This window comes from Euprymna scolopes, chromosome 6 (assembly GCF_053919585.1).
Source record: "Euprymna scolopes isolate OS-2025 chromosome 6, ASM5391958v1, whole genome shotgun sequence".
In the NCBI taxonomy this organism is placed as follows: Eukaryota; Metazoa; Mollusca; class Cephalopoda; order Sepiida; family Sepiolidae; genus Euprymna; species Euprymna scolopes.
In genome coordinates, this window is record NC_136487.1 from 115,192,255 (window position 1) to 115,216,603 (window position 24,349).

At 33.3% G+C, this 24,349-nt stretch overlaps 2 protein-coding genes across 3 annotated transcripts in view; one reads left to right on the forward strand and one right to left on the reverse strand.

Annotated features, from left to right (window-relative positions):
* Positions 1–1,491: 1,491 nt before the first annotated feature.
* LOC145277893 (large ribosomal subunit protein bL17m-like) lies at positions 1,492–16,955 on the forward strand. The gene is made up of 4 exons (XM_080129888.1): positions 1,492–2,018; positions 10,974–11,045; positions 14,620–14,758; positions 16,602–16,955. Exons 1-4 carry the CDS (start codon positions 1,842–1,844, stop codon positions 16,841–16,843), a joined length of 630 nt encoding a protein of 209 aa, XP_079986014.1. The 5' UTR covers positions 1,492–1,841; the 3' UTR covers positions 16,844–16,955.
* Positions 16,956–22,495: 5,540 nt separating this feature from the next.
* The window catches only part of LOC145277895 (centrosomal AT-AC splicing factor-like), an 86,479-nt gene continuing 84,625 nt past the window's right edge, over positions 22,496–24,349 (reverse strand). For both annotated transcript variants that reach the window (XM_080129891.1, XM_080129892.1), the window contains exon 9: positions 22,496–22,615. In XM_080129891.1, the coding sequence (XP_079986017.1) occupies positions 22,519–22,615 (97 nt within the window). In that variant the 3' untranslated portion in view covers positions 22,496–22,518. The remainder of the gene's footprint in view (positions 22,616–24,349) is intronic.

The window sequence follows — 24,349 nt, forward strand, 5'->3', positions numbered from 1 at the left end:
TCGAATATTTGATTTTATTTATTTTTTTAAACTGCAAAACAAACAATTTTTATATGAGAATATTTTTCAACCCGTTCTTTTAATAATAAATAAAACTTTTCATTGAGTATTTCCAAATATTTTAAAGTTAGAAGCATTTTTCACAACATTTTTTTTTCAAGCTAAAACAATTGATGAATTCAATATTTTAGCACCGGGCGTAATTTATTTCTTTGAAATATATTTAAGATTTAAAAGTTTTTGTTTGTTTGTTTGTTTTATAGAATTTTATCTGTAAATAATTTACATGACGGAAATGGGAAATAAAATAGGAAATTTTCTATTTTCTCAAATACATTCACTTTATTCTTTAAATGTTTTATTCTCTTGACCACTTTATTCATACGAACATAAATTCATCTGAAAAATTAATTAACTAATCAGTTTTAATTAAAGTTTTGATATGAACTAAAAATTAAGAATGCATTAAATTTTAGTTAACATATTTTCTTGTGTTTATCTTATAAACAAATACTGTATTATTTGTGCTGTGTACTTATCGTGCTGAAATAATAATGTTATTTAGAAAGCCATTCTTAATAGGGAGAGGCTTCCTAACTATTCTGCATTTTTACCTAACAATTTGATGAAAAAAAAAGATACCATAAAATTTAACTTGAAAATCCTATTATTATAATAATAATAATAATAATAATAATAATAATAATAATAATAATAATAATAATAATAATAATGTCCTCTCCCAAATTTACCACCACCCTGATTTAATATCGTAGATGTTTACTATATTTTCTTAGTTTTTAACCAATGTTCACATTATGGTATGATTGTCTTTTGGTAGGTATGTGAACTTTATTTCCGTATTCATGTATTCTACACTGATATGAAAATGAAGACTATAGCGGAGTATATGATACCTAACCATGTAACTGATGAAAATACGCTACACATTTTGATGAAAAAACATGGGGAAAATGAACATAGAAGAACAGAAAACCAAAACTAAATGTAATTTCTGTATTAAAAGTAATAGTTATTTAAATAGTCCAACGAAGAAAATCCAGCTCCCCTAATAAGGGGCATTCTGGATATGAACAAAAATAAAAAATTGTCTCAGTCATGAAGGATTTCTCCTCCACCGGCCGAGGACAGACCACTACTACAGTACTACACTGTGATCTTGTCCTGAAGGCCAAGAATTGTTTGTGTTTTATGTTTCTTTAATTGTTTGTTCCTTAAATTCATAATTCAGTTTTATCAGTATTAGATTGTATACGTAATTTTATATAGATAATATTTATATTTTATATTGAATAAAGCTCAGTTTCATTATTAATCGAATTGGGTTCATTTCTTTTCTTTTTTTTTTTTTAACATGTTTTAAAAATGCCGTCATATAGTATCGACAGTCAGTCACAGTTCGACAAATCTTACCTACATTGCGTGCAGGTATTTTTCAGTTAACAGTCCTTCTATATCTCGGTGGCCGTCGTTTGGCAGCAAAGTTTCTATGTTCGACAAGATGTATCTGATCTTTAGATGCATCCTATGAAACTTGGAAATCTTTCTGCTGGCGTCAGTAATAGTGTAGAAAAATTTGTACAACAATAGTTGAAATAAATCAGTAAAAGATGACACCGGTTTTGTCTATATTCACCTAAGGGACGATTTGTTCGTTTACACCGCTTTTCTTACGGTCGTTTGTTTCACGCGTTATTGTGATAGAGGACGTTTGTTTATGTTATATTAACTCCTAATACGACTGCATTTAAAATTATTGCCATATCTCCAATCTCTCATTATATTATTTATTTTTTGTTAATAGTAAAAAAAAGACAACAATGTTGAAGTTTGCTATCCGAACTCGTCCAAGAAAGATGAGCTCTACCCTTGGCCTTGGAAGCGGCCCCCTTGGCCGCATCGAGCGACTTCGGCGAGTCGTGACTGCTTTAATGCGATATGAACGATTAGAATCTTATTATGGTCGTTTAGACGAAGCCAGAGGCTACGCAGAGAGGGTAAGGATATTATTTTGATGTCATGAAACGATTAATAAATAGCAATAATAATGGATGTAAAAGTCTTTCGTGTTTTTTAAGAATACGTTTCCACTTTTACTATTAAATAATTTGGCAACAGAAATAGGAATTAATCAATTTTTTTTTTTTAATTATAACTGTTTATTCGGTAACATTATAGAATCACTCCCATCCAGTGTTTTTAGTTTTTGTAGCCCCCCCCCCAACCAGACTTAGGGTTAGTGTTGGGAGTCCGGTTTAGGTAGAATTGATTCTATAAAATTATGGTTTATTTTGATTTTAAATCGGCCAGTTCAATTTTTAGGGTGGCATTTAGTTGGCTTTGAAAACTTATAAAATGCGTTCTTCTCGCTCTGAAATTTATACCAGCTATCTGAAATTATTTATTTTGGTCTGAAAAATCTGGGTTAACTGCTCAATTTTTAAATGGTTCAATTTACAGTTTAAATTTAAAACATTTAAGTGCTTGAAATAGAACAGCGTTATTTTGGTTAAGAATGGGTTACAATCTTCATCAGTGACAGTACGGTGTTTGAGGGGTGTAATTTTATGCACTTTTACAGTTTAACATACCCCTGCAAATTTAGAAACCTACTCTTAACATGGGAGAGGGTTTTTGTTAAGTCTTGCCTTATCACGGGCGGAACTCTCCGAAAATGAAAACAATTTTACCTAGGGATGTTAAACGTACAAAGAAAACATAAGTAAACTACTGCTAAAAAATGAACATTTTTTTCGAAAGCCCCCCTTTTTTTTTCTTTTGTTTCCGATTTATAATCATCCATTCTTCAATTTAATAACACGTTTTGAGTGTGTGGGGGTAGGGGACGGGCATTTTCATTTTTGTTTGCAATCTAATTCTTACTCGCGATTATTCCCTCCACATACACAAAATAAACATTATTCATACAGTCATACACATAACTAAAATATTCTAAAACAAACTGATACACACTCTGAAAAATAAAAATAACTTATTTGATTTAAATAAACAAAAGCAAAATGCGTCACTTAAAAAAAAACAAAAAAACTAGTCACTTAAACTGAGACATATTTACGTATTTTCGACAACAAAAATAATTACAATATCTTTTTAAAATTAGATATAATCTTATCGACTTAAATACGTTGTAGACGTGTTTCATCCAAATTTTGTTTTTAATCAATAAAAATCAAGTCAGCGAACACAACACACGTTTGTTATGAAACAATTGAACTTCATTTACAAAAAACAAAGAAAAGTACGTAACTTCGGCTTCATTACATATGATTAGTAATATTTATGGACTATTCAATCGCTTGATAAAAATATCAATTTCCAAAAATGCTCAACTTTAATATTAGTTACATAAATTATTTAAAGGGAAATAAGTTAAAAACTTGGGAAAGTTGGGAAATTAGTTAAAAACTATCTATTTCGATTTATCTATTTATTGTACCCTATTTGCGTAAAAAAAAAAAAATACTACCCGTATAAATTACCGTAAGTATCGATTCTGAGCAAAGTAGCCACCTTGTTAAATTACAGGAAGTAATGTATCTGAGATACATTGTATCTCTTAAACAAGTGACTAAATAAGATCACTACTTTGCTTAATATCAATATTTACAGTATCATTATGAATCGTATCTTCCGCTTGGTGCGGATTGCAAACCCACGTGATTTATTTTTTGCCATTCTGTCCGATCCAGGGCAAGTTGGTTGATGAATGCCCAACTGTTGAGAGATGTCCAATCAAAAATAAATTTCTCTCCACCTTCTTCTTGGCTTTCTTCTGCTTCTTTTGCCTTCTAACATACCCTCAAAGCATGACTTTGACAGGCCAGTGGTTGATTGTTTGACATGGCCCAAAAGTTTAAAGGTTTTACTTTTGATTTTATCAGATAGAGGGGGTAGGGAAGTAGTTTGACAGAGGGTGGACATCATTTTTTCGATCAGGCAATGTCCTGTAATGAAACGCTTTATGTGATTTTGAAACGCCTCAATGCGATTGGCTAGTTGTTAAGTCCATGTGATACAATCAAGGTCATATAAAACTACTGGGAGGATATAAATCAAATAAACTTTTACTTTAACAGTTATCAGCACCCTTTTTGATTTTAAAATGGTGCTATGTTTTTGGAAAGCCCCCCAACCCAGCTCGATTCTGTTTCAATATCGTCTCGTGATCACTGGAGAAAGTCAGTTTATGCCCTAAATAAATGAATTTGGTGACCTGTTTGATGGGTTTACTGTGAATAGTCATGTTTAGGTTAAACTGTGATTTAGCTGTAGACATACATTCTGTTCTCTCTAGGTTTATTTCTAATCCTATCTCTTTTGTATTCATTGAGAAAAACTTGAAGTTTGTGTGTGCATTCATTAACAAGTTCGATATCATCAGCATAGGAGAGGTTGGAGAAGATTTGTCCATCCATAGAAAAACTGCTTTGACAAGTCTCCTCTGTCTTAAGCATAACAGCAGCTAGTGCAACACAGAACAGGATTGCTGAAAGCATATCTCCTTGCTTGATGTACTTTTTTATGTTTAAAAACATCTAAACCAATGTCAGTTTTTATAAAAGCCTGTAATCCATCGTAAAGTGATTTTAGAAGGTTAATGTAGTTTTTATTGAGATGGGTTTTGTCTAAAATTGACCAAAGTTTGTCCTAATTTGATACTATCGAAAGCTTTTGTAAAATCCATAAAAATGATGTATTGCATTTATTAAACTTGAAACCTTGAAAAACATTGAAACTAGTAATTTTTTTCAATTAGGATTTCAACCTTTATTAGATGCTCTTCCTATTGATGTTGAAGAATTTTCAGATGTAGTGAACATTAAAATCATTGAAACTGCTGAAAAGGTCAAGCAGTTAAGCAACCAGTTCCACAATGGATTCAACCCAATACCAGGAGAGCAATTGATAACAAGAAAAGCATTTGTATAAAGTATGGAGACAATTCAACTCAATACAAAGTAGCAAAAACAGAAACACAAAGTCAAAAGGGATCAAATCAATCAACAGTATTTACAGTAACTTAACATTAAGAGTGACGAAACAGCTGCAAAACAAAAAGGAGTCGTTTTGTCTAAAGATGATCATTTTTTTATGTTGACAGATTCCAAAACTTTGAGACAAAATGAAAAATGGCCAATACTAAGAATTTTAAAACAATTGTCAGCAGACAGATGAACAACTAGGATCATGTAATTAAAAGTTTATATAGTTTGCACATGTTTTCCGGCTCTTAGATAACAGCTATGTAAAAAAAAAAAAAAGAAAATAGGGCCTATAAAAGCAATTTCATTGAAAAAACATTGAGAGGATAATTACCAGATAGGCCAACCAGATGTATTTGATACTGGTGTGCTGCTACTGACAGCTGAAAGACTGGCCAAAATCATGGAATTTTGTCCTCAAGCATGTAGCAAAGCTCTTTAGGAAAGAGAATTTGTTTTCCTCCTAATTTTAAATTTGTGGACACAAAAAGAACAACACCTCTTTAAGAAAAACAACAAAAAGAAAGTAGACCGTTTCAATGAATATAGTCGCTTTTTTGCCAGTAATGTCCAGAGTGAAAAGTTTGTCAGTGCATGAAAGCATGCGATAAGACCAGTCTAATATAAGTGAGAGGAGTTTTCACAGCATCCTTTCTGAAGGAAATATGTATCTCATGTGAGAATGCCTTTTGGAACTGAAAATTTTATAGTCTTTTGCCTATGGTGCATTTGTGGGAACTTACTAAAATAAGCTTGCAGTCTGTTTATGTATAGAGCTGGGTCTGTTGATGTTAACTGTATCGAGGTCAGCATCTTTGTAGGCTAGAGAGTATTCCAGGTCCTCTTTGATAGCTTCACGACAATCAAGAAAGATAATTTGCTCCATTGCTGTTGATCAGGATAAGCATGTAATGCAGCTTTCAATGAGTGATGGAAGCATTCTACCATCCCATTAGAAGCTGGGTAATAGCTTGTTGTGTGAATACAGTTGATCCCTAAAATCCTAGAAAGTTCCTGGAAGAGGTGGGAATCGTTTTTTCCGTTAAATTCTATATTCTGTAATTTCTATAAAAGGTAACATTTTAAAGAAATTTCTGCACAACTGTGGCTTGAGTAATTAGCAATGCAAGTTGATTTTTTTCTTTTTAGATAATTATTATTTTATCAACTTGCATGAAAAGAGCTATGTAAAAGATGCTTAAAACCGTTAGAATTATGTGAATACCATCAGTAGTTCAAAAGTTATGAGAATTTTAAGTGCCAAGATTTAGGCTTTTCTGTGGACATTTTTCTTTAGAAAAAGTGGGCTAAATTACAGACCTCAACATTTCAAGAAATTTGTTAATTTCGCCATTTATTTATTTATTTTTCAAGCTATTCTCATTAAACTTGACACTCTTATGTAAAATTGTGTGCTCTTTCTGATTATGCAGTCAAATCTGATGCATCTCTTTACCATAAGCCATGAATTATAAATTCAGATGTACAAATTTGAATTTTTTTAAAACTGGCACATGGTATCATACAGTGGGTGTCTCTTCATTAGCAAAACTAAGTATTATAGTGGTATTTTAATATAGCCTTATTGAGAGTAGGTATTTACTTGCCTCTCCACCAAAACTTGAAAATAATTTTTTTCAAAATTGACAAACTCAGATTAAAAAATGAAACTGATCTTTCTGCTTTGGTTTTGAAAGCAGAAAAAACAGTTTTCTATTTTTAAGCGAATACAACAAAACTCGTTAATATGCTGACTGTAGTCATCGCATTAATGCATAGCAAGTCGTTTTTTTTTTTGTTAAATTGTATATTCTGTAATTTCTATAAAAGATAACATTTTAAAGAAATTTCCGCACAATTAATAATTATCAAATATTAACATATTATATATGAAAATAATTCTGAAACTATTATCTATATGAAAATGGATGATATATACCGATTTATCTTATTAATTTTAAAATATTCTTCATCAACTTTGCTCGGTTGTAACTTTGCTTCCTTTGGGTGTAAAAATAAAACTCAAAATCCAGTATAGATGGACTTCTTTGTTTATATAGCCTGTAAAATTTCAGTCATATCCAATCAAATTTGACCCCGCGCATTTGTATCCAAACATAACGTATGAAATGTAAACATTGAAAAAACAGTTTCCCTTTTTGCTGTTGTCATTTTTTACCGTTTTTTCATTTTTAACCTGGAGCATAAAAACATTGAACGCATAAAAGCAAAATAAATTAACATCATTGGAATGCTTATTCAATTCTCTTTCCATCAATGTAATTCTTTTAAAAATTGACCCACAAATAAAAAAAATATGACTTGTTGAAGCATATTAGGTATGTAATATTGTCTATGTACATGAAAATACAGCATACGCTTGTAATGCTATAGTAACAGTATTGGGAACTCCATAATGTGATATCCAACCTGATATAAGGGTTTGCGCTATGGATTCAACCAAAATGCCTTTCAGGGAAATGGCTTCAGGCCACTGTGTGAAATAGTCTATGCAGTTCAGGTGATCAATAAATCCCTGGCTGTCTGGTTATGGTCCAACCAGATGAAGAGTGTGCATGTTCTTTTTTTTTTTTTTATATCTGTATTTGGTGGTAAAAACGATCAAATAAAAGTTAATAGACACCTGCTAACACTGTATTGCTTTTTTGATGATACATTCTAATAATAGAAAAATGTTTGAGGACATAACAAACATGCTGAACAAGTGTTGTTCAATTTTGAACACAAAAAAAATCTATGAATAAACATTCATAAATAACAAAGATCACATGTTTATGTATTTATAAATTGTAAAATACAGAATCGAAAGAAAAACGTTTCGCTTACGATTTATTTTTTTCTCTGCCGTTAATGACTGAGTTCTGAAGACATGTTGCTGAAATGTTAAAAATGAAAGCATGAACCAATAACTACTACATAAATAATGCATGCATATTCATAATGTTGTCGTTCGACTTTCACCTGGCAAATTTCATTTTTTTTTTTTTATTTTCACACTTTTGCACCGATTTTCCCAGGCTAAAACCATAATATAAAGTTTTGCATGGGTTCAAATACCTTATATATGAAGTTTCATGTCTGTAGACCAAAAACTAACAGAGGAGTTTGGTAGGCAAAACGTTTTGGACAAATATATATACGCATACACACCCCTGCTCAGGTGCATGCTATCATAAAAAACCTTGACACCTCAAAAGCATGTGGACCCGATCTTATCCCAGCTGTGCTATTAAAAAAGTGCTCAGCCGAAGTAGCTCCAGTTCTCTCCAAACTCTACAACAAATGCCTTAATGAAGCTTGCTTTCCGGGCTGTTGGAAAACTGCTTCTGTTGTACCAGTATTCAAGAATTCTGGCGAAAGGACAGACCCATCAAATTATCGCCCCATTAGCCTCCTCCCACTTTTTGCCAAAATATTTGAGACCATAATTAACCATGCTCTAGTCCATCATCTTACAGATGCTAAACTACTGACTGACAAACAATATGGATTTAGACAAGCCTGTTCCACAGCAGACATCCTAACTGTGATCTCTGAACGTATATACCATTCACTGGACAAAGCGGGGGAGGGCAGAGCGGTAGCTCTAGATATATCTAAGGCTTTTGACAGGGTATGGCATGAAGGTCTCCTCAGTAAAATCAGATCATACGGTATCACTGGTAGAATACTTAACATAATTAAATCCTTCTTAGATAAGAGAAAAATCCAGGTTGTCCTCGACGGTCGTACATCTAAACAATATGATATAAATGCGGGGGTGCCCCAGGGTTCTATCCTTGGACCTCTATTGTTCCTGATATTCATAAATGACCTCCCCGACAACATTGCCTCTGAGATGGGTATATATGCTGATGACACTACACTCTATGGCAGACACGACAGGAAGACGAATGAACACATTTCTAAAGAAATGGCAGAAACACTAGAGGAAGACCTCCAATCTGTAGTGGAATGGGGACAAAAGTGGTTGGTCGCGTTCAATGCTGCCAAGACTAAACTAGTTTCATTCAATAATTACAAGAAACCCTCTCTACCACCCATAGCAATGGCCAACGACTCTTTATCTGAGAGTCCATCTTTCAAACTCCTTGGCCTAACGTTCACAGGAAACATGAGTTGGAACAATTACATTGAAGGCATTGCCAGGGCCGCTGCAAGAAAGGTGGGCTCTCTCTACCGTGCTAGAAAACTACTAACACCCGAAAGTATCCTGTACCTCTATAAGGCCACCATTCGCCCATGTATGGAGTATTGCTGCCACATCTGGGCTGGTGCATCTGCTACTAGTCTCTCGCTCCTTGACAAGGTTAAAAAGAGAGTCGCAAACCTGATAGGCCCTGAACTGGCATCTAAGCTTCAGCCTCTGTCCCATCGACGAAATGTTGCATCCCTCTGCCTTTTCTACAAGTATTTTAGTGGTGAATGCTCTGACGTGAGCACCCTCGACAAACCCGACAGGCTGCTAAATCCCACCCCCACACTGTAGAGATCCCTAGATGTAAAAGATCTTTTTACTCCAATAGTTTCTTCCCCAGAACCGCTAGACTCTGGAATTCCATTCCAGGTCCCTGCTTCCCCAACAGTACTGACGTGCAGAAGTTCAAGTGTAACGTGAACCGACACCTTGCTGCCCAAATTCCTACATAGTACCCCAGTAGTTGTTGCCCCTGATAGTAGCCCCCTACACCAAAGTGGCAATTTGCCTTGTTTGGGGTGAAAATGTAATAAAAAAAAAAAAAAAAAAATATATATATATATATATATATATATATATATATATATATATATATATATACAAATAGTTTTGTTTACTAGAACGTTTTTACGCAAATATGACGCAAGTATATATCATGTAGAATATCTGCATGAATATAAATACACGTAATAGTTAACTAAAGATGATCATTCCATAAGAAAACCGAAAAAAAAACTAATAAAGAATTAACTAAAATGAATGTTTAAAAGAATATGGAAATTAGCTAGATCTTTTGCTAATGAATGTAGTTAATATGTAGTGAGCCCTTTGTAAAAAAAATATATAACAAAGTTGTATTTTCTTTTTAAATAAATCAAGTTTTTTTTAATGAATATCAATACATACACACACAAAAAAAGATTTATAGGTGTGTGTGTATGTATGTATGTATATATATATATATATATATATATATATATATATATATATATATATATATGACTGTTTTCTTCATGATGAAAGCATTGTTTAAATGCAAATTGAACATGTAAGTTTAAGAAGCCAATTCAACGCAGATTTTAAGAAATGAACAACCATTTGTTATAAATTGAACTTTTTGATGTAATCACGTCTTTGTCAGAATACAGTTTTTTTTTCATCTTTTTTCATCCCTCGTGGCATTATTGGTGTTATCAATGGTGATTTTTTTTTAATGTTGGGAGATTCACATGGTTATGTGTGAAAGTTATATGAAGTTTTCTCTGTGATAAAAGTGTTATTTAAGTGCAAATTCAAAATGTAAGTTTAATAAGCCAATTTACCGCAGATTCAATGAAGTTCTTGACATTTTAAAAAATTTTTTTCAAATTTTGGAATTTTTTTTTTTTTTAGTTTAAGTTTATTTTCAAATCATTAAAATAGAATGTCATGTTAAGAAAAATGACATTTTCACGACCCCATGTTTGATTCTTTTTTTTTTTTTTGATTTCTAACAATGATATTATGAAACTTTTGAATATTAGGAAGAAGTTATAAACAAGTGAGAATGCATTGATTAATTAGTTAATTTTTTTTATTAAACCTTTTCAATTAAAAAAACAAATAACAGAAATGCAGTTGTCAGCAAATCTATACATGAGGGGAAACAAAAACTTTTCTACTTTTAAAAGATTTATTTCTTGATGAAACCAATTTTTTTTTTTTCTATTAAAATTATTTTTCTGTTGCAGTTGATTCACTTAGCAATAAAAAATGGCGATACTGACAAAGCGACCATGGAAATGGCAAATTACTGGCTCTTGGTAAGTTTTTGAGTTTAAACTTAAAATCTCAACATTTTGGTAATATTGGTGGACATTACAAAAGTGAAACTTGGTGGCAAAGTCCAACATAGATTGAAGTTTATCTGAAGCAAACAATTTCCCCCACTATCTATCACTGCCTAAACCTAAACGTGGATTCCATGAACCAAGCTTCTTTCTTAGAGCTGCCCGCCTGTGGAACTCTGTTCCGCTGGTTTGCTTTCTAGCTGACTACAATATTGTGATCTTCAAGTCCAACATAAATAAGTTCTCATTGAACCATCCCCATAAAAAATCTAATTATACCAAATTTTCACCACAAATGATTCTTACGCTACTGTCCCTACAATACACACATTAACCCTTATCCCTGAGTGGTCTCCAGGCCTTAATATGTAGTGAACCCTTTGTAAAAAAAAAAAAAAAAAAAAAAAAAAAAATTTGGAAAGCAGAAAAGAATGTTAGTTTTATTAACGCTGGCTAGAAGGAGGCTCAAAATGCTGTTTTTCCTACAAATTTTCCTATAACATTTAAAATCAAAAACATACGTCATTTGCAGATCTCTGTGTAACAACATAAGAATGAGTCAGCATCTTATATATTGTATGAAGTATTGCCAAAGTTATAGCAATAAAAGTATTTATCTGCTTAGGCTGCAACTTTGCACACTGGTTACTGTTATTAAAAAGCATCTAATTCATACGTTAAATTTGAAAAAGTCTGAAGATGAAATTCCATTTAAATCTTGACCAAGACCAACCTGATCAGATAAATCTAGCCGTATGGAGTCTCAAGGTCATATAAGATGCAAGACTTCACTGGCTACATTATGGGCTAAATGGCGAGTTTCTATGATGAACAGAACCTTTTCTGTGACCTTGACTTTAACCAAATTGAAATCAGTCCGAAGTTGGACCGTGACTGATATTTTGACCAAGTTTGGTGATGATTGGTCAGGTGATGTCAATGCTACAAATAAACTTGATTGAAAAGATAACCTCCTTGGCAAAAGTAAAGATTGTTTGAAATATTTTTGTCCAAACTCTTTTAAATAGGTTGGTGCAAAAGTAATGTTTTTATATACAAAAACGGGCTTCGTGTACACTTTATTAATTAGAGTTGGGGCCCGTTTTTTTGGGGGCCACCCTGTATATAGTTGAATGTCAAAAAATGACATTTTTGCACCAATCTGTTAAGAGGTCCAAGGGTTTTAAAGTATTACAAACATATCCTTGGATGGGTACTCTAGCTAGTGTATATGTACGAAGTACCTTCAATAAGTTTCCAGACTTTTTCCGTATGGACACTTTTATTGATAGTACACACGTGAAACTCTAGTACCGTTCCAACAACTTCTGGAAAACCCCATGGAAGTCCTCTTGTGTAAGCGTGTCAATAACCTTCGTCACAGCCTCGTTCATCTCCTCAATTATCTCATAACGACAGCCTGTAAGGTTGTCCTTGAGCTTAGGGAATAACCAAGAGTTATAGGGGGCAAGATTTGGACTATACAGAGGGTGAAGAACTGTTTTGATGTCCACCTTGGTTTAATAGTCTGTGATCTCTGAGCATCCTTGGGACAAACTTTGTGCAAATCTTCCGAATCTTCAGTTCCTTGCGAATAATTGTATGTACAGTTCCCACACTGACATCAAACTGTGCACTTATTGTCTCTATAGACACACGATGGTTCTTATCCATGAAATTCTTTTTGGCTACTCAACTCTGGTATTCTGACTTCCTTACTCCTTAATTTCTTTGAATTGTGTTGTGGTGGCCATCTTGGATTTCACAGACGCCATCTTGGATTTTTCACGATGTAATAATGACAAATGATGATGTCCGTCAGAATAATACTTCCTATGATGATAAAACCTTACCTACCATTTTTCTTAGTTTTTATGATGTTTCTACTTAAAGCTGTTAAAATAATTAGTATGCAAGTCACCAAGCGAGATGGTCATAAATACAGCCATCTGATCCTTCATGGTGTTCTGATAGTATGTTCAAAATTTCATCATAATATCTTAAAAAGATCTGAAGATACAGCTTTTTAAAGAGGGGTTAAGTCTGTAAAGTGTGCAAATTTCTTACCATTTTCAGTCACAAGCTTATATGCATTTGAATAAGACTGACTTGAGACAAAATGTCCAGTGAACTGTGTATCTTTTGATACTTTGAATGGTTATAACACTAATTCTACTGGACCGATTTAAAAAAAACAAAAAAACTAAAGATGATATTTTTTGTTTTCTATTCAATAATGCTTGATTTGAGTTTATTTTTTTTATTTTTTTTTTTACATGGTGGTCACCACATATCAAGGCCCGGAAGCCACTCAGGGATAAGGGTTATTGCAAGTACAGTACGTTAGTGTGGAGATTTGATGAAGTGTTTACTTAAGGGGGCGGTTCATTAGGAATTTGTTAACGTTGGACTTGAAGACATCCAAGTTGTAGTCAGGTGGGAAGCAGGCGGACGGAACAGTTCCACAGGCGTGCAGTTCTAAGAAAGAAGCTCTGTTCATGGAATCCACGTTTTTGATTTAGGCACAGATAAAGAGTGGGGGAAATTTTTCACAGTGGATTCAGCTAGACGGGTGTTTTTCGTGAAAGATTGGCGAGGGGGGGACGAGAGATTGGAGTTCAGACGAGCACCTGCCATGGAAATAATGATAAAACAAGGATAGGCTTGCGATGTCTCTTCTGTGGGAGAGAGGTTGCAGGGTAGAGAAAAGGGCATCCCCCACTAAGCCATGAAGTCTATTTTGTACTCTGTCAAGGCAGGATAGGCTGTTTTTAGCAGCTCCTGCCCAGATATGGCAGCAGTATTCCATCCTTGGACGTACTTGGGTTTTATATAAATAGAGAATTGCATCAGTAGTGAGATATCTTCTGGAGCGGTAGAAAGATCCCACCATCTTTCCAGCGACCTTGGCAACAGACTTTGATGTATGTGTTCCATTTCAGATCAGGAGTAAAGGACAAACCCAGAAGCTTGTCAAAACATGGGGCTTCTCCCAGACGAGAGCCATCCATTTCAATTGATGCCAGATGGGGATCAGTGTTGATGATGTAAGGATAGGAGTTTAGTTTTAGATGCATTAAAGGTAACCAGCCACGACTTCCCCCACTGAATTTGATGTAAAGAAAAAAAATGGTGTCGTATCACTACTACTTATGCTTGTCAAGTTCCAATTTTTCAATTTTGACCCCCTTAGCAGATGTTTTTACTGGTTAAAAATCAAATCAAATTTATTCCACAGGTTTGAATCTACATATCAAATTTCAAGTCTGTAGACCCAAAATTAACAGGATAGTTTGGTAGAGACTGTTCAGCAAATGCACACAGACAAGATCACTTTTATATATGTTAATAAAGATGGTGAATAAAATAAAAAAACATGTGTGAGTTGCATTAATTTTGTGACTCAACAAACTATTTCTTATTAAAGACAATCTTAGAGGATATGACATCATATCTTAAAAAAAGACACAATTTCAGTCATCGACGGTGCAAACATCAAATCTCTGCGATAACATAATTCAAAGTAAAAATCTTTTTTCTTTTTCAGGAAAAAGACTTGGTCCATAAGCTTTTCAAGGTTTTAGCTCCACGTTATCGTAATTGTACGACGTCCTTCACTCAGATGCATATACTGCCGTCAGTTTATCCAGGACATGGAGGAGCTCTGGGAATTCTTGAGCTGAAAGGTTATGACTTTTATTTTGTTTGTTTCTTTCTCTTTTGGTCCTTAACTTATTTGGTAAGCATGAACGTGGCTAACAGTGTGGCTTATGGAATTCTTATCTAAATAAAAATTTTATCTGTCCATCTGTTGCGATTTTTTTATTTGAAATAGATACTAGTATTGGGACAGTTACTCGCGATCGGAAAACATCTGTGCTTATTTTCTGATGTTAAAAGCGATTCCTTTAATTATCTTTTTTATTTGATTTCATTTAAAACAAAATCTGCCACTGCTTGTAGTAATAATGAAATAACAGATATTTATTGATTTTTAAACGACCAGTAAAACTAAAATCTACAGATCACCTCCTCCACCCAATGTGTGTTTTATGTTTGCTCATTGGTCATGTGATTTTATGGTAATCGGCGGGGGGGGGGATATCAAGTTTATAATTAAATGTTTAGAGATTTATAAAGAATCGAATCAGGAATTTAGTACAAAATCGGTAATTGTATCAGAATCGGGAGAGGAGGGGGGGTAAATAACTTCTTTTAGAAATTTGGAAATTATGAGATCTTTAGTCTAAAGTTCTACCAATTGATCTATTTTGACTTTCTTATGAATATAGCTTAAAACATTACCGAAACAAAATAATTATAACTCTGTCGTGACGTCATAGATTTATGATTTACGTCATGTTTCAAAACATGAATTCAAGCATAAACAATGAAAAATAAAAGACAATTTCTACAATTGATGCTTCATTAGTAGACACATTATATAAATATTTGCAGGTCGCATAAATATTATATTTTAACTCATACAGAAACTGAGACATTTGCATGTGCATATTATTTTTTTTCTAAACCGTTCACTTTTTGTAAGTTAAAAAAAAGTATTTGAGCTGAGATCGAAAATTAGGCCAGCTTGACATGATCTTTAAAAAGTGTTTTCAAACCTACTTATTCTTAACATAAGGAATCTGTCATGTGAACCATTCACTCAAGCACATTCGTGAAACAGTTGACAAACAGATAAAAATCCAATGACATGTGTACCCCCCTCCCCGTATCAATTTTGGCTCCTTAGCAGCCCTTTTTTCTGGATGAAAACCAATTAAAAAGTTTTCCACATGACTGAATACCTCATATACCAAATTTCTGTAGTTCATTGAGTTCATTAAGTTGTCCTCTCACACACAAACTTTTATAAATGTATGGATTAGCAAAAATATGCGACCAGAATTAATTCCTCTATTTTTCATCCCAAACAAGGCATATTGCTACCTGGAATATAAGGGGTTACTCTTTGGAATCGTATCTAACAGGGGACTGTGGGGAATTGAGCAGTGAGATGTTTGTTCACATTACATTTAAACTTCTGCCAGTTAGTACAATTAGCGAGCGAAGCATGAAACAGGGAAGGAATTCCAAAGTCTAGCAGTTTGAGGAGAAAAAAAACTATTAGAGTAGAAGGCTTTCCAGCATCTAGGGAGCTCAACCGTGAAGGGGTGGGATTTTGCTGCTTATGGGGTTAGTTGGGAGTATGCACGTCAAGGAGGCACAAGTGCTATGAGTTCATCAAATTAGACAAAGTACTTTTAAAACAGGCACAAGGATGTGACATTGCAGCGATGGGAGAGAGATTGGAGCTCAGCCGATAGAGCAGAACCTTTTAGATTTGAGACTCTTTTTGAACCCTGTCTCCAGACCACATATATAAGAAGAATACTCCATGCAAATTTAAAAAATATTTCTATTCCATTAAATTGTTGTTGAACTTAAAAAAATTGATTTCTTTTTACGTTTCTCAATCAGTTCTGTATACTATTTACTTATATAGTTTTATTATTATAATCATTATAGGAAACCCATGGCCGCCTGTTGAACCGAAAAAGATCAGTACCAAAAAATCCCTCGTCAATCAACTTCTCGATGCCAGTCGCACAGATTTTGAAAATCAGTTTCTCCAATCAGTAAAACCATCCAATGTGGACGATTTGCTTGTGGATGTAAACAATCTGATGATTTCCGAACAAGAAAACAAATCCAGCAACACAGACTCGCTTGACCCGACAGAAATGGACGTGCAACAAAAGACGGCTTAACAAAAGATTCTCATTTGAAATGAAAGGGACGTCTCAATATTTATTTTTTTAGATTGTGTACTTTTATGTTTTTTTTAAATTTACAAATAAACTCCTCACTTATTTAATTGCATATTTTGCATTAAATTGTGATTTATTCCATTAAAATACTATACATGAAGGTCATTCCAAAAGTAACGCTTCCTATTTTAACACAAAAAGTTGAAGAACTACAAAGATGGGAGTGGTACCATTAAAACGAGCAACCTTTTGTGCTCCAGAATTTATTTTTCGTCATAGTCACCACCATTCTCAATGCATTTTTGCCAGGAATTCAATGCCGCATCTCCGCTTCTGAGACGAGAGGTTGCTTTCTTAGAGTCTCACACTGTCAATATCTGCAACAGAGATAAAACTTTAAGGTCGGGTAAGTTCAGTCATCATAACCATGCAATTTGCAATCCCCTCTGATCTATTTAAGTGGAATAAAAAAAATAGGAAGAATTACTTTTGGAACGCTCCTCATACCTCATTACACAATGTGTTCCTTCTTTCATTTGTCTAACGTCAGTCAGGATTTCCTTGAACAGAGTTTTTTTCCAAGAACTTCTCTGTGGAACATAAACCTCATAAGTAATCAAACTTTGTTCATTCCATTAACCCTTTATGACCTGGTTGAACTAATTCATTCAGTCATAAATAAATTAATGTCACAACTTTAAATAAAGTGGGAATTGATTCAAACACACCTTTGTACGTATTAGTTCAGTATCTGGGTAGATGTCAGATACCTCCAAGTTGCAACTATCCATTGCTTACATTCAGTGTGCTTCCATCTAAAATTAACAATAAATATTTTTTTTAATCATCTACATCACAACTCAGGTCATAAAGGGTTAACTATTTTCAATCCTTTCATAATATTCTTCATCTTTCCACTGACAGTCATTCCATCTCATTAATGCTTATTCTCAACTAGAATTTGGTCTTGATAAGTTAGTGATGACTCATTAAAATAATTTTTTTAAATCATAATTTAATATATTAAATTAATCTTTCTCGTATATCTCTCTATATATCTATACATGAGGAGGGGTGGCAGTGAGAGAGGGATACAAAGTCATAGCACTCCTTCTGAAGCCAAGCCTGGGTCTCTTTGGACTTGTGGGCCAGCGCCAAGTCCTGTTGCCACGTCCAGGGTTTGTCATTAATTACACCAGAGGATCATCACACTCTTTAACACATCCAGGTACACTTCGATGTGTACTTTCAAGTAGACTTCACTTGAAACCACACCAAAGACCATAATCATGGCCGGAAACTTTGCTTTTATCACCCCAGGCACGTCCCTGTTATCCAGAATTGCATTTTAAGGGTGCTGGCAATGGTCCTGTTGGATCGGTAGAGAGCATGAGTTGTACAGTGGTGCATCTCCAATCTCGCTCGTGGAACATTGTGTCACTTTCAGACATGATAGAAGGCTCCTATCGCTCTTGGGATTTGTACATAACTGCCCAACTAGTAGATGGCCTGCAACAAAAAAAAGAAAACCGGTTTTCATCAAACAGAAATGGAATCATGTCGTCTTTTCTAGGGAGACAATTTTATTGTTCCACTCTGTACACGAGTAGGGAGACATGATGTTGCCCGGGATTAAATGATGATCAGCGAATGTTTCCCACTCCCATATTTATATTTTCAATGAAATCGATTGATTGCCTGCCCTAGTTGAGGACCCATCACAGTTTATGGAAAGGAAGCTTCACATGCCTTCCCGCAGTGACAGTGTACAATACATTTTACTCTACAATGCACTGTAGAGAACATACTGTTGATTTTTATAAACTTATTTTTTATATATAACAGCTTAAATTAAAGTTTAAAATTCAAAAGTCAAGTATCATGCTTTAAACAGAAACATTTATTTTGAATGCATTTTTTTTTTTTTTTTTTTTTTTTTTTTTACAGTGATCACCACTTATCAAGGCCCGGAAGCCACTCAGGGATAAGGGTTATTGCAAGTACATTACGTTAGTGTGGAGATTTGATGAAGTGTTTAATTAAGGGGGCGGTTCATTAGGAATTTGTTAACATTGGACTTGAAGACATCCAAGTTGTAGTCCGGAGGGAAGCAGGCGGACGGAACAGAGTTCCACAGGCGTGCAGTTTTAAGAAAGAAGCTTTGTTCATGGAATCCGTCTTATCAAAGAATCTACTGTTGATTTTATATGTTGGGCCTTTTGGCTTTTGTGGTAATAAAACTTCTCGGTACTCTTGATTAATTTGACTCAGATTCTCGGGAATTCCTGTCAAGCATAGATCGGGCGAGACCGGCAATCGTCAGTTTCAGCCGAGCGTTGTTTAAATGTTGAAATCCTAAATTGACTTTTTGTTTTTATTTACATCATCGACAAAGAGGTTTTTTTTTTTTTTTTTTTGATGACTGTACCAAATTGCAACACCAAAACCCTCCTTCCAATAATAAACAAATACATTGTGTCAAGGACTACAGTCATATATCCGACTGTTAGAAGGGCCTATAACAAAGTAAGAGGAGAAGGATTCCACCAACCACCTGATAATGAATCATAAGTATAAATTTTGTAGACCCCACAACGAAGGCAACAACAGACTACCTCGAGAGGATGTGGAAGGAAGCGAAATAAGCAAGAATGCAGAACTAACTAGAAGCTTCTGGGTACATATTTACTTGAATTTATGTGGAGACAAAAATTCAGAAGTGATCTTTTTCTCTCCATCATAAATCACGTTTCCAAAAGCTACCCGGTTCTTGGGGAGCTTCCTTCCATTTCGTTTTACTCCCAGCTTCCTCCCTCTTTGTTGTCGATGACTGTTCAACAGTCGACAGAAGTAAAAGATTCCTAAGTTCTTCCGCCAGTTATGAACAGCCATAAAAAAAAAAATCTAAAGATTTCTTGAAAAAAAAAAAAATCTAAATTTTTTCCTGTACTTTCATCTAACAATTTACACTTTTCCTAAACATATCTTTACGCATTTTCTTAAAAAAAAATATGTGTGTATATATAACTACTTCATTTACTAACATAAAATTAATATACGAAAGTATAAATTTGCGCGTAAACTTTAAGTATTTACTTCAAAAGTGCTCAATACGTAGGTAGAGCTAGTTAGTAATTTATAAAATATATATGGCGATTAAGCTACACTGAATATTCCACGCTTCATCCACATTCTTCAGGCTTATGCGCGAATTTTGTGATTGCCTGTCATTTTTATATATGCACCTTCTATTGAGATTTTAGTTAGCCAATCAGCTTTCTAGTATCCACCGCACCCTTTCTATCAGCCAATCAACATGCACTTACAAGACAAAGGCCCATTTGACCTCTGGTTGACCTGATTCTTTGTGTGTGCTTTATTTAGCCTGGATGTCTTGACCTCTTTTAAATCTAGGTTAGGGTTTTTTTTTTTTTTAATGTTAGTTTATATATACATATACATACATATATGTGTGATAGTTTATGTATATGCATATTTATTTATTTGTTTATTTTCTATTGTTTTTGTTTTAAAGTTATTTTGTATCTCTATCCTAGAGTAAATTTTATCACATGAACACAGTTGTTCACTATTTCTCTCCTACAGTTTAATAGATGTTGGGGTTCTTTAACGTACAGGATAGCTAATTTTTCATGAAGGCATAATCTACATGGGTCATCTAGGTCTCTACATGTGTTTGCTTGTCTTACTATTTTCCATTCGACTACCAGCGAATGTCCGCTTTCCTTGAGTTCCCAGTATTTGTTTGCTAGCGTTGTTTTCATACAGTTTTTTTTATTATTGAATGTACTTTTGTGGTCATAATATCGAGTTTTGAAATCTAAGGACGTCATACCTACGTAATATTTCTTGTTATTCGGGTTTTCTTTCGCAAATATTGTGGCCTGGTAAACTATGCTTTTGGTTAGACATTTATTTTGAAGTGGGCCTTTGTCCTGGAAGTGCATACTCATTGGCTGAGAGGAAGGACACGGTGGATACTAGAAACCTGATTGGCTAACTAAAATTTCAATAGAAGGTGCATATATAAAAACGACAGACAACCACAAAATTTGCGCATAAGCCTGAAGAATCCTAGAGTGGATGAAACGCAGAATATTCAGTGTAGCTTAATCGCCATATATATATTTATATAAAATTTCTATGCCCCCCCCCCTCGCCTAAAAAATGAAAACTTGACTGAACAAAAAGTCTTGAAAAAACTTGTACTTATACCTAACAATTTACGGTATAAAAAAAAGTAAAACTTCCATCTTTTCTTGAAGAAAAAAGAAAAACTTGTTGATAAATATTTTGCCAAAAAAAAAAAAAAATAAAGAATAAAATAAATTAAAATATTTTCAGTTAAATTTAAAAGTAAGTTTTTTTGTTCTTTTTGATTATTTCCACTTTTTTTTTTCTTTTCTGTTTTTTTTGCAAAGTATTTAATAACAAAAGTGTTTGTGTGTATATGTTCAGTTCAGTGTGCGTTTGAAAATAAAAACACATGCATGCATGATTCCGACAGACTAACGGGACAAAAATAGAAATACAACAACAAAAAAATATAAACATACTGTAAAGTAACTGAATATCTATATGTATTTAATTTTATCACAAGAAGTTGCAGTTTGTATTATTTACATTTTTTTTTTTGCACAGTATTTAACAACAAAAGTTGTTTTTGTTTTCAAACGCACACTGAACCAAACACATGCATGCATGTATAAATTTACTGCATACCTATTTATTTTTCTCCAGAGAAGTTGCATTTTGCACTGTTTATTTACTTTTATTATGTTTTTGACAACTAAAGTTGTGTTTTTTTATTGTTACATCGCCAGGCCAAATAATATGTCTCTTAGTGACGCCATATTTTTAATTTTATTAATCGTTCATTTATAAATGAAAGAATAAAATTCTTCATTATGAGAATTTTCAGAAATCAGCCAATCAGAATAGATGGAATTTGACGAGGGAGCCGTCATTATTTATGAGTCGGAAATCGGAAAGATTGTTATGTCTATACATCTATGGGTCAGTTACGATTGGTGTAATCACTCTGCCTGTGGAAAATAAAGAATTGGTCCTGGTGATAACTGCTAGCAGTGTTAGGACTAAATATTTAGAGAGAAAAATAGGAACTACTTCCTCTAAAGATGTTGTGATTGTGATGGTGTTGTTTGTTGGATGCAATGTAGCATTTTATTATTACGACTGAATGTGTCTATAATGATGTTTGAAAGCTACATAAAATATTGGCTATTAGGATAGATATATGGATTTTATATGTGGCATCTGTTGTTACAAACCTACAATATTTTGGTCCAGAGGGGAATTTCTGCAGTCATTTTATTATATAGGAGATAACAGCACACAAATCATTTAAGGTTTAACAATGTTTCCATGGCTTTTCTTTTCCAGTATACAATGAATATGCATATCTCCAAAGCACAATCTACTGTCTTTCACTATTTGATAAAAAAGAATGCAGATTTTCTCAGCTTAACTGCTGCATCTCTATTGATTTTCTGTCCGACCAAAAAATAATCACATTTAATACTGTAAAAAAATTATCTCAAGAAAAAAAAATGGACAATATTTCATGATAGTAAAAAAAAAATGAAAAGAAATAAGATCTACTTGAGAAAATTTCTTTAAGTTAACTCTTTATTTCAGGGTCTTTTTCTTTGGTAAGGTTTTATAGTGACTGATCGTTTTGTACTTGTTGGCACGGCTGGTTTTCTTTTCACACGTCTCAGAAAGTCTTGCCTATGAAAAGAAAGAAAAAACAATCTATATAATTCAATAAAACAGATGCGCGTGTGGATTACTAGTCGTATAACGCTGAAATTAACAGGAAATAGTAATCATATAATAAGGATGGTTTACAACGAGTAAAATCTTTGTTTGGATGGATGAAATGCACTTTAACTTGCCGATATATTTCTATTACTGTTGTGCATGCGCAAATTTATTCATACTTTGAACTGGTTTAAATTTTTCTTATATATCTGTCAATAGCTTAAATGGTAGGGAATGCGGCTAGAGCTCTAAATGTTTTGGTTTTGATTCTTGCGAATGGAACCAAAGTCATCTTTTTAAAAACTTGAAATCAACACTAATATATATATATATATATATATATTAGTGTTGGGACAATTACTTGGAATCAGGAATCAAGAAGAACACATTCATTGCCAACTACGAGTATTCTTGTACCCTGACATTTACTTAGCCTAACCTGCTACTAATAAACTTGTAGTAACGAAATTCTTTTTCTATTAGTCAATGTGTGCTTGGCACGTACGATAACTATCTTTAACTTGGACTGGCATCTCAAAATAACACATATTGAATAGCATGTTTACGAGTTATCTCGTATTTGGCCTCTGCCATGTATTATGTATTTTTCTAGCGAATACGTATATAAGTTGAATGATTCACTATAAATAAAAGCTGATTTGAGTTATTTTTATTACAAAAAATATACAAACTGATAAAAAAAATGACAATTTCTTTAGTAAAAATTAGTGACAATTCCTTTAGAAATAAATACAAATTTAATAAATATTCCATATTATATTCATATATTTGTTGACTTTACTTTTTGGAAATTGCAGAAAAATAGCTTCGCAATGACAATAAATTTAATAGAGCTATAGCTGGCTGCGAATGTGTTTAGGCATCAGAATTGGAGAAAATTGTGCTTACTTTCTGATGCTGAAACTGATTCTTGTAATTGTTTATTATTTGGTTTGTTTTTGTTTTTAAACTGAATTCTCCATCACTTCAACTAAAGATACAAAATGTATTGGTTTTAAGCTACAAACAAAATTAAAATATATAGATCATCCACACAAGTATACATAGGTATATTTTTATGTTCATGAAAATATATCACATGGGTTTTTACAATAATCCAAAGAAAAACAACTCTATAAATAAATATTTAGTGATTTTTAAAAAATCAGAATTGGGAATATAAAATAGAATTGGTAATTATATCAGAATTGAGAAAAATTTTGGAATCACTAATATATATATATATATATATAATATTCAATAGAAAATTGGTTCTGTAATAATAAATATGAAGTCTGCATGAATTAAAATGTATTTAAGCATATTTTATGACTGGGCAAAACCCCTACCCCACATTCCCCCACTCACGCTCTGCTAATCTTATATAAATAGAGATTTGAGATTCTGTCTGTTGGTCACATTTTTTAATGCAATAAATACATTGCGTTATTTCTCTTACTTTGAAATATTTTATTTTAAAACTGGAAAATATTGTATGAATAGTAAGTAACAAATTCCCAACAAATAAAGTGAAGTATATGACCGACAATTGAAACTGAAACGGTGTATAAGGATTATTTGATACTGGAGATTTTCATAATTGTACCCTTTTTCCAAAAGATGGGAGATATATGAGAAATATTTGGAATCAAGTCTCTCATTGCTGAATTTCAGATTATTTGAAACCATAGCAGCAAGTTT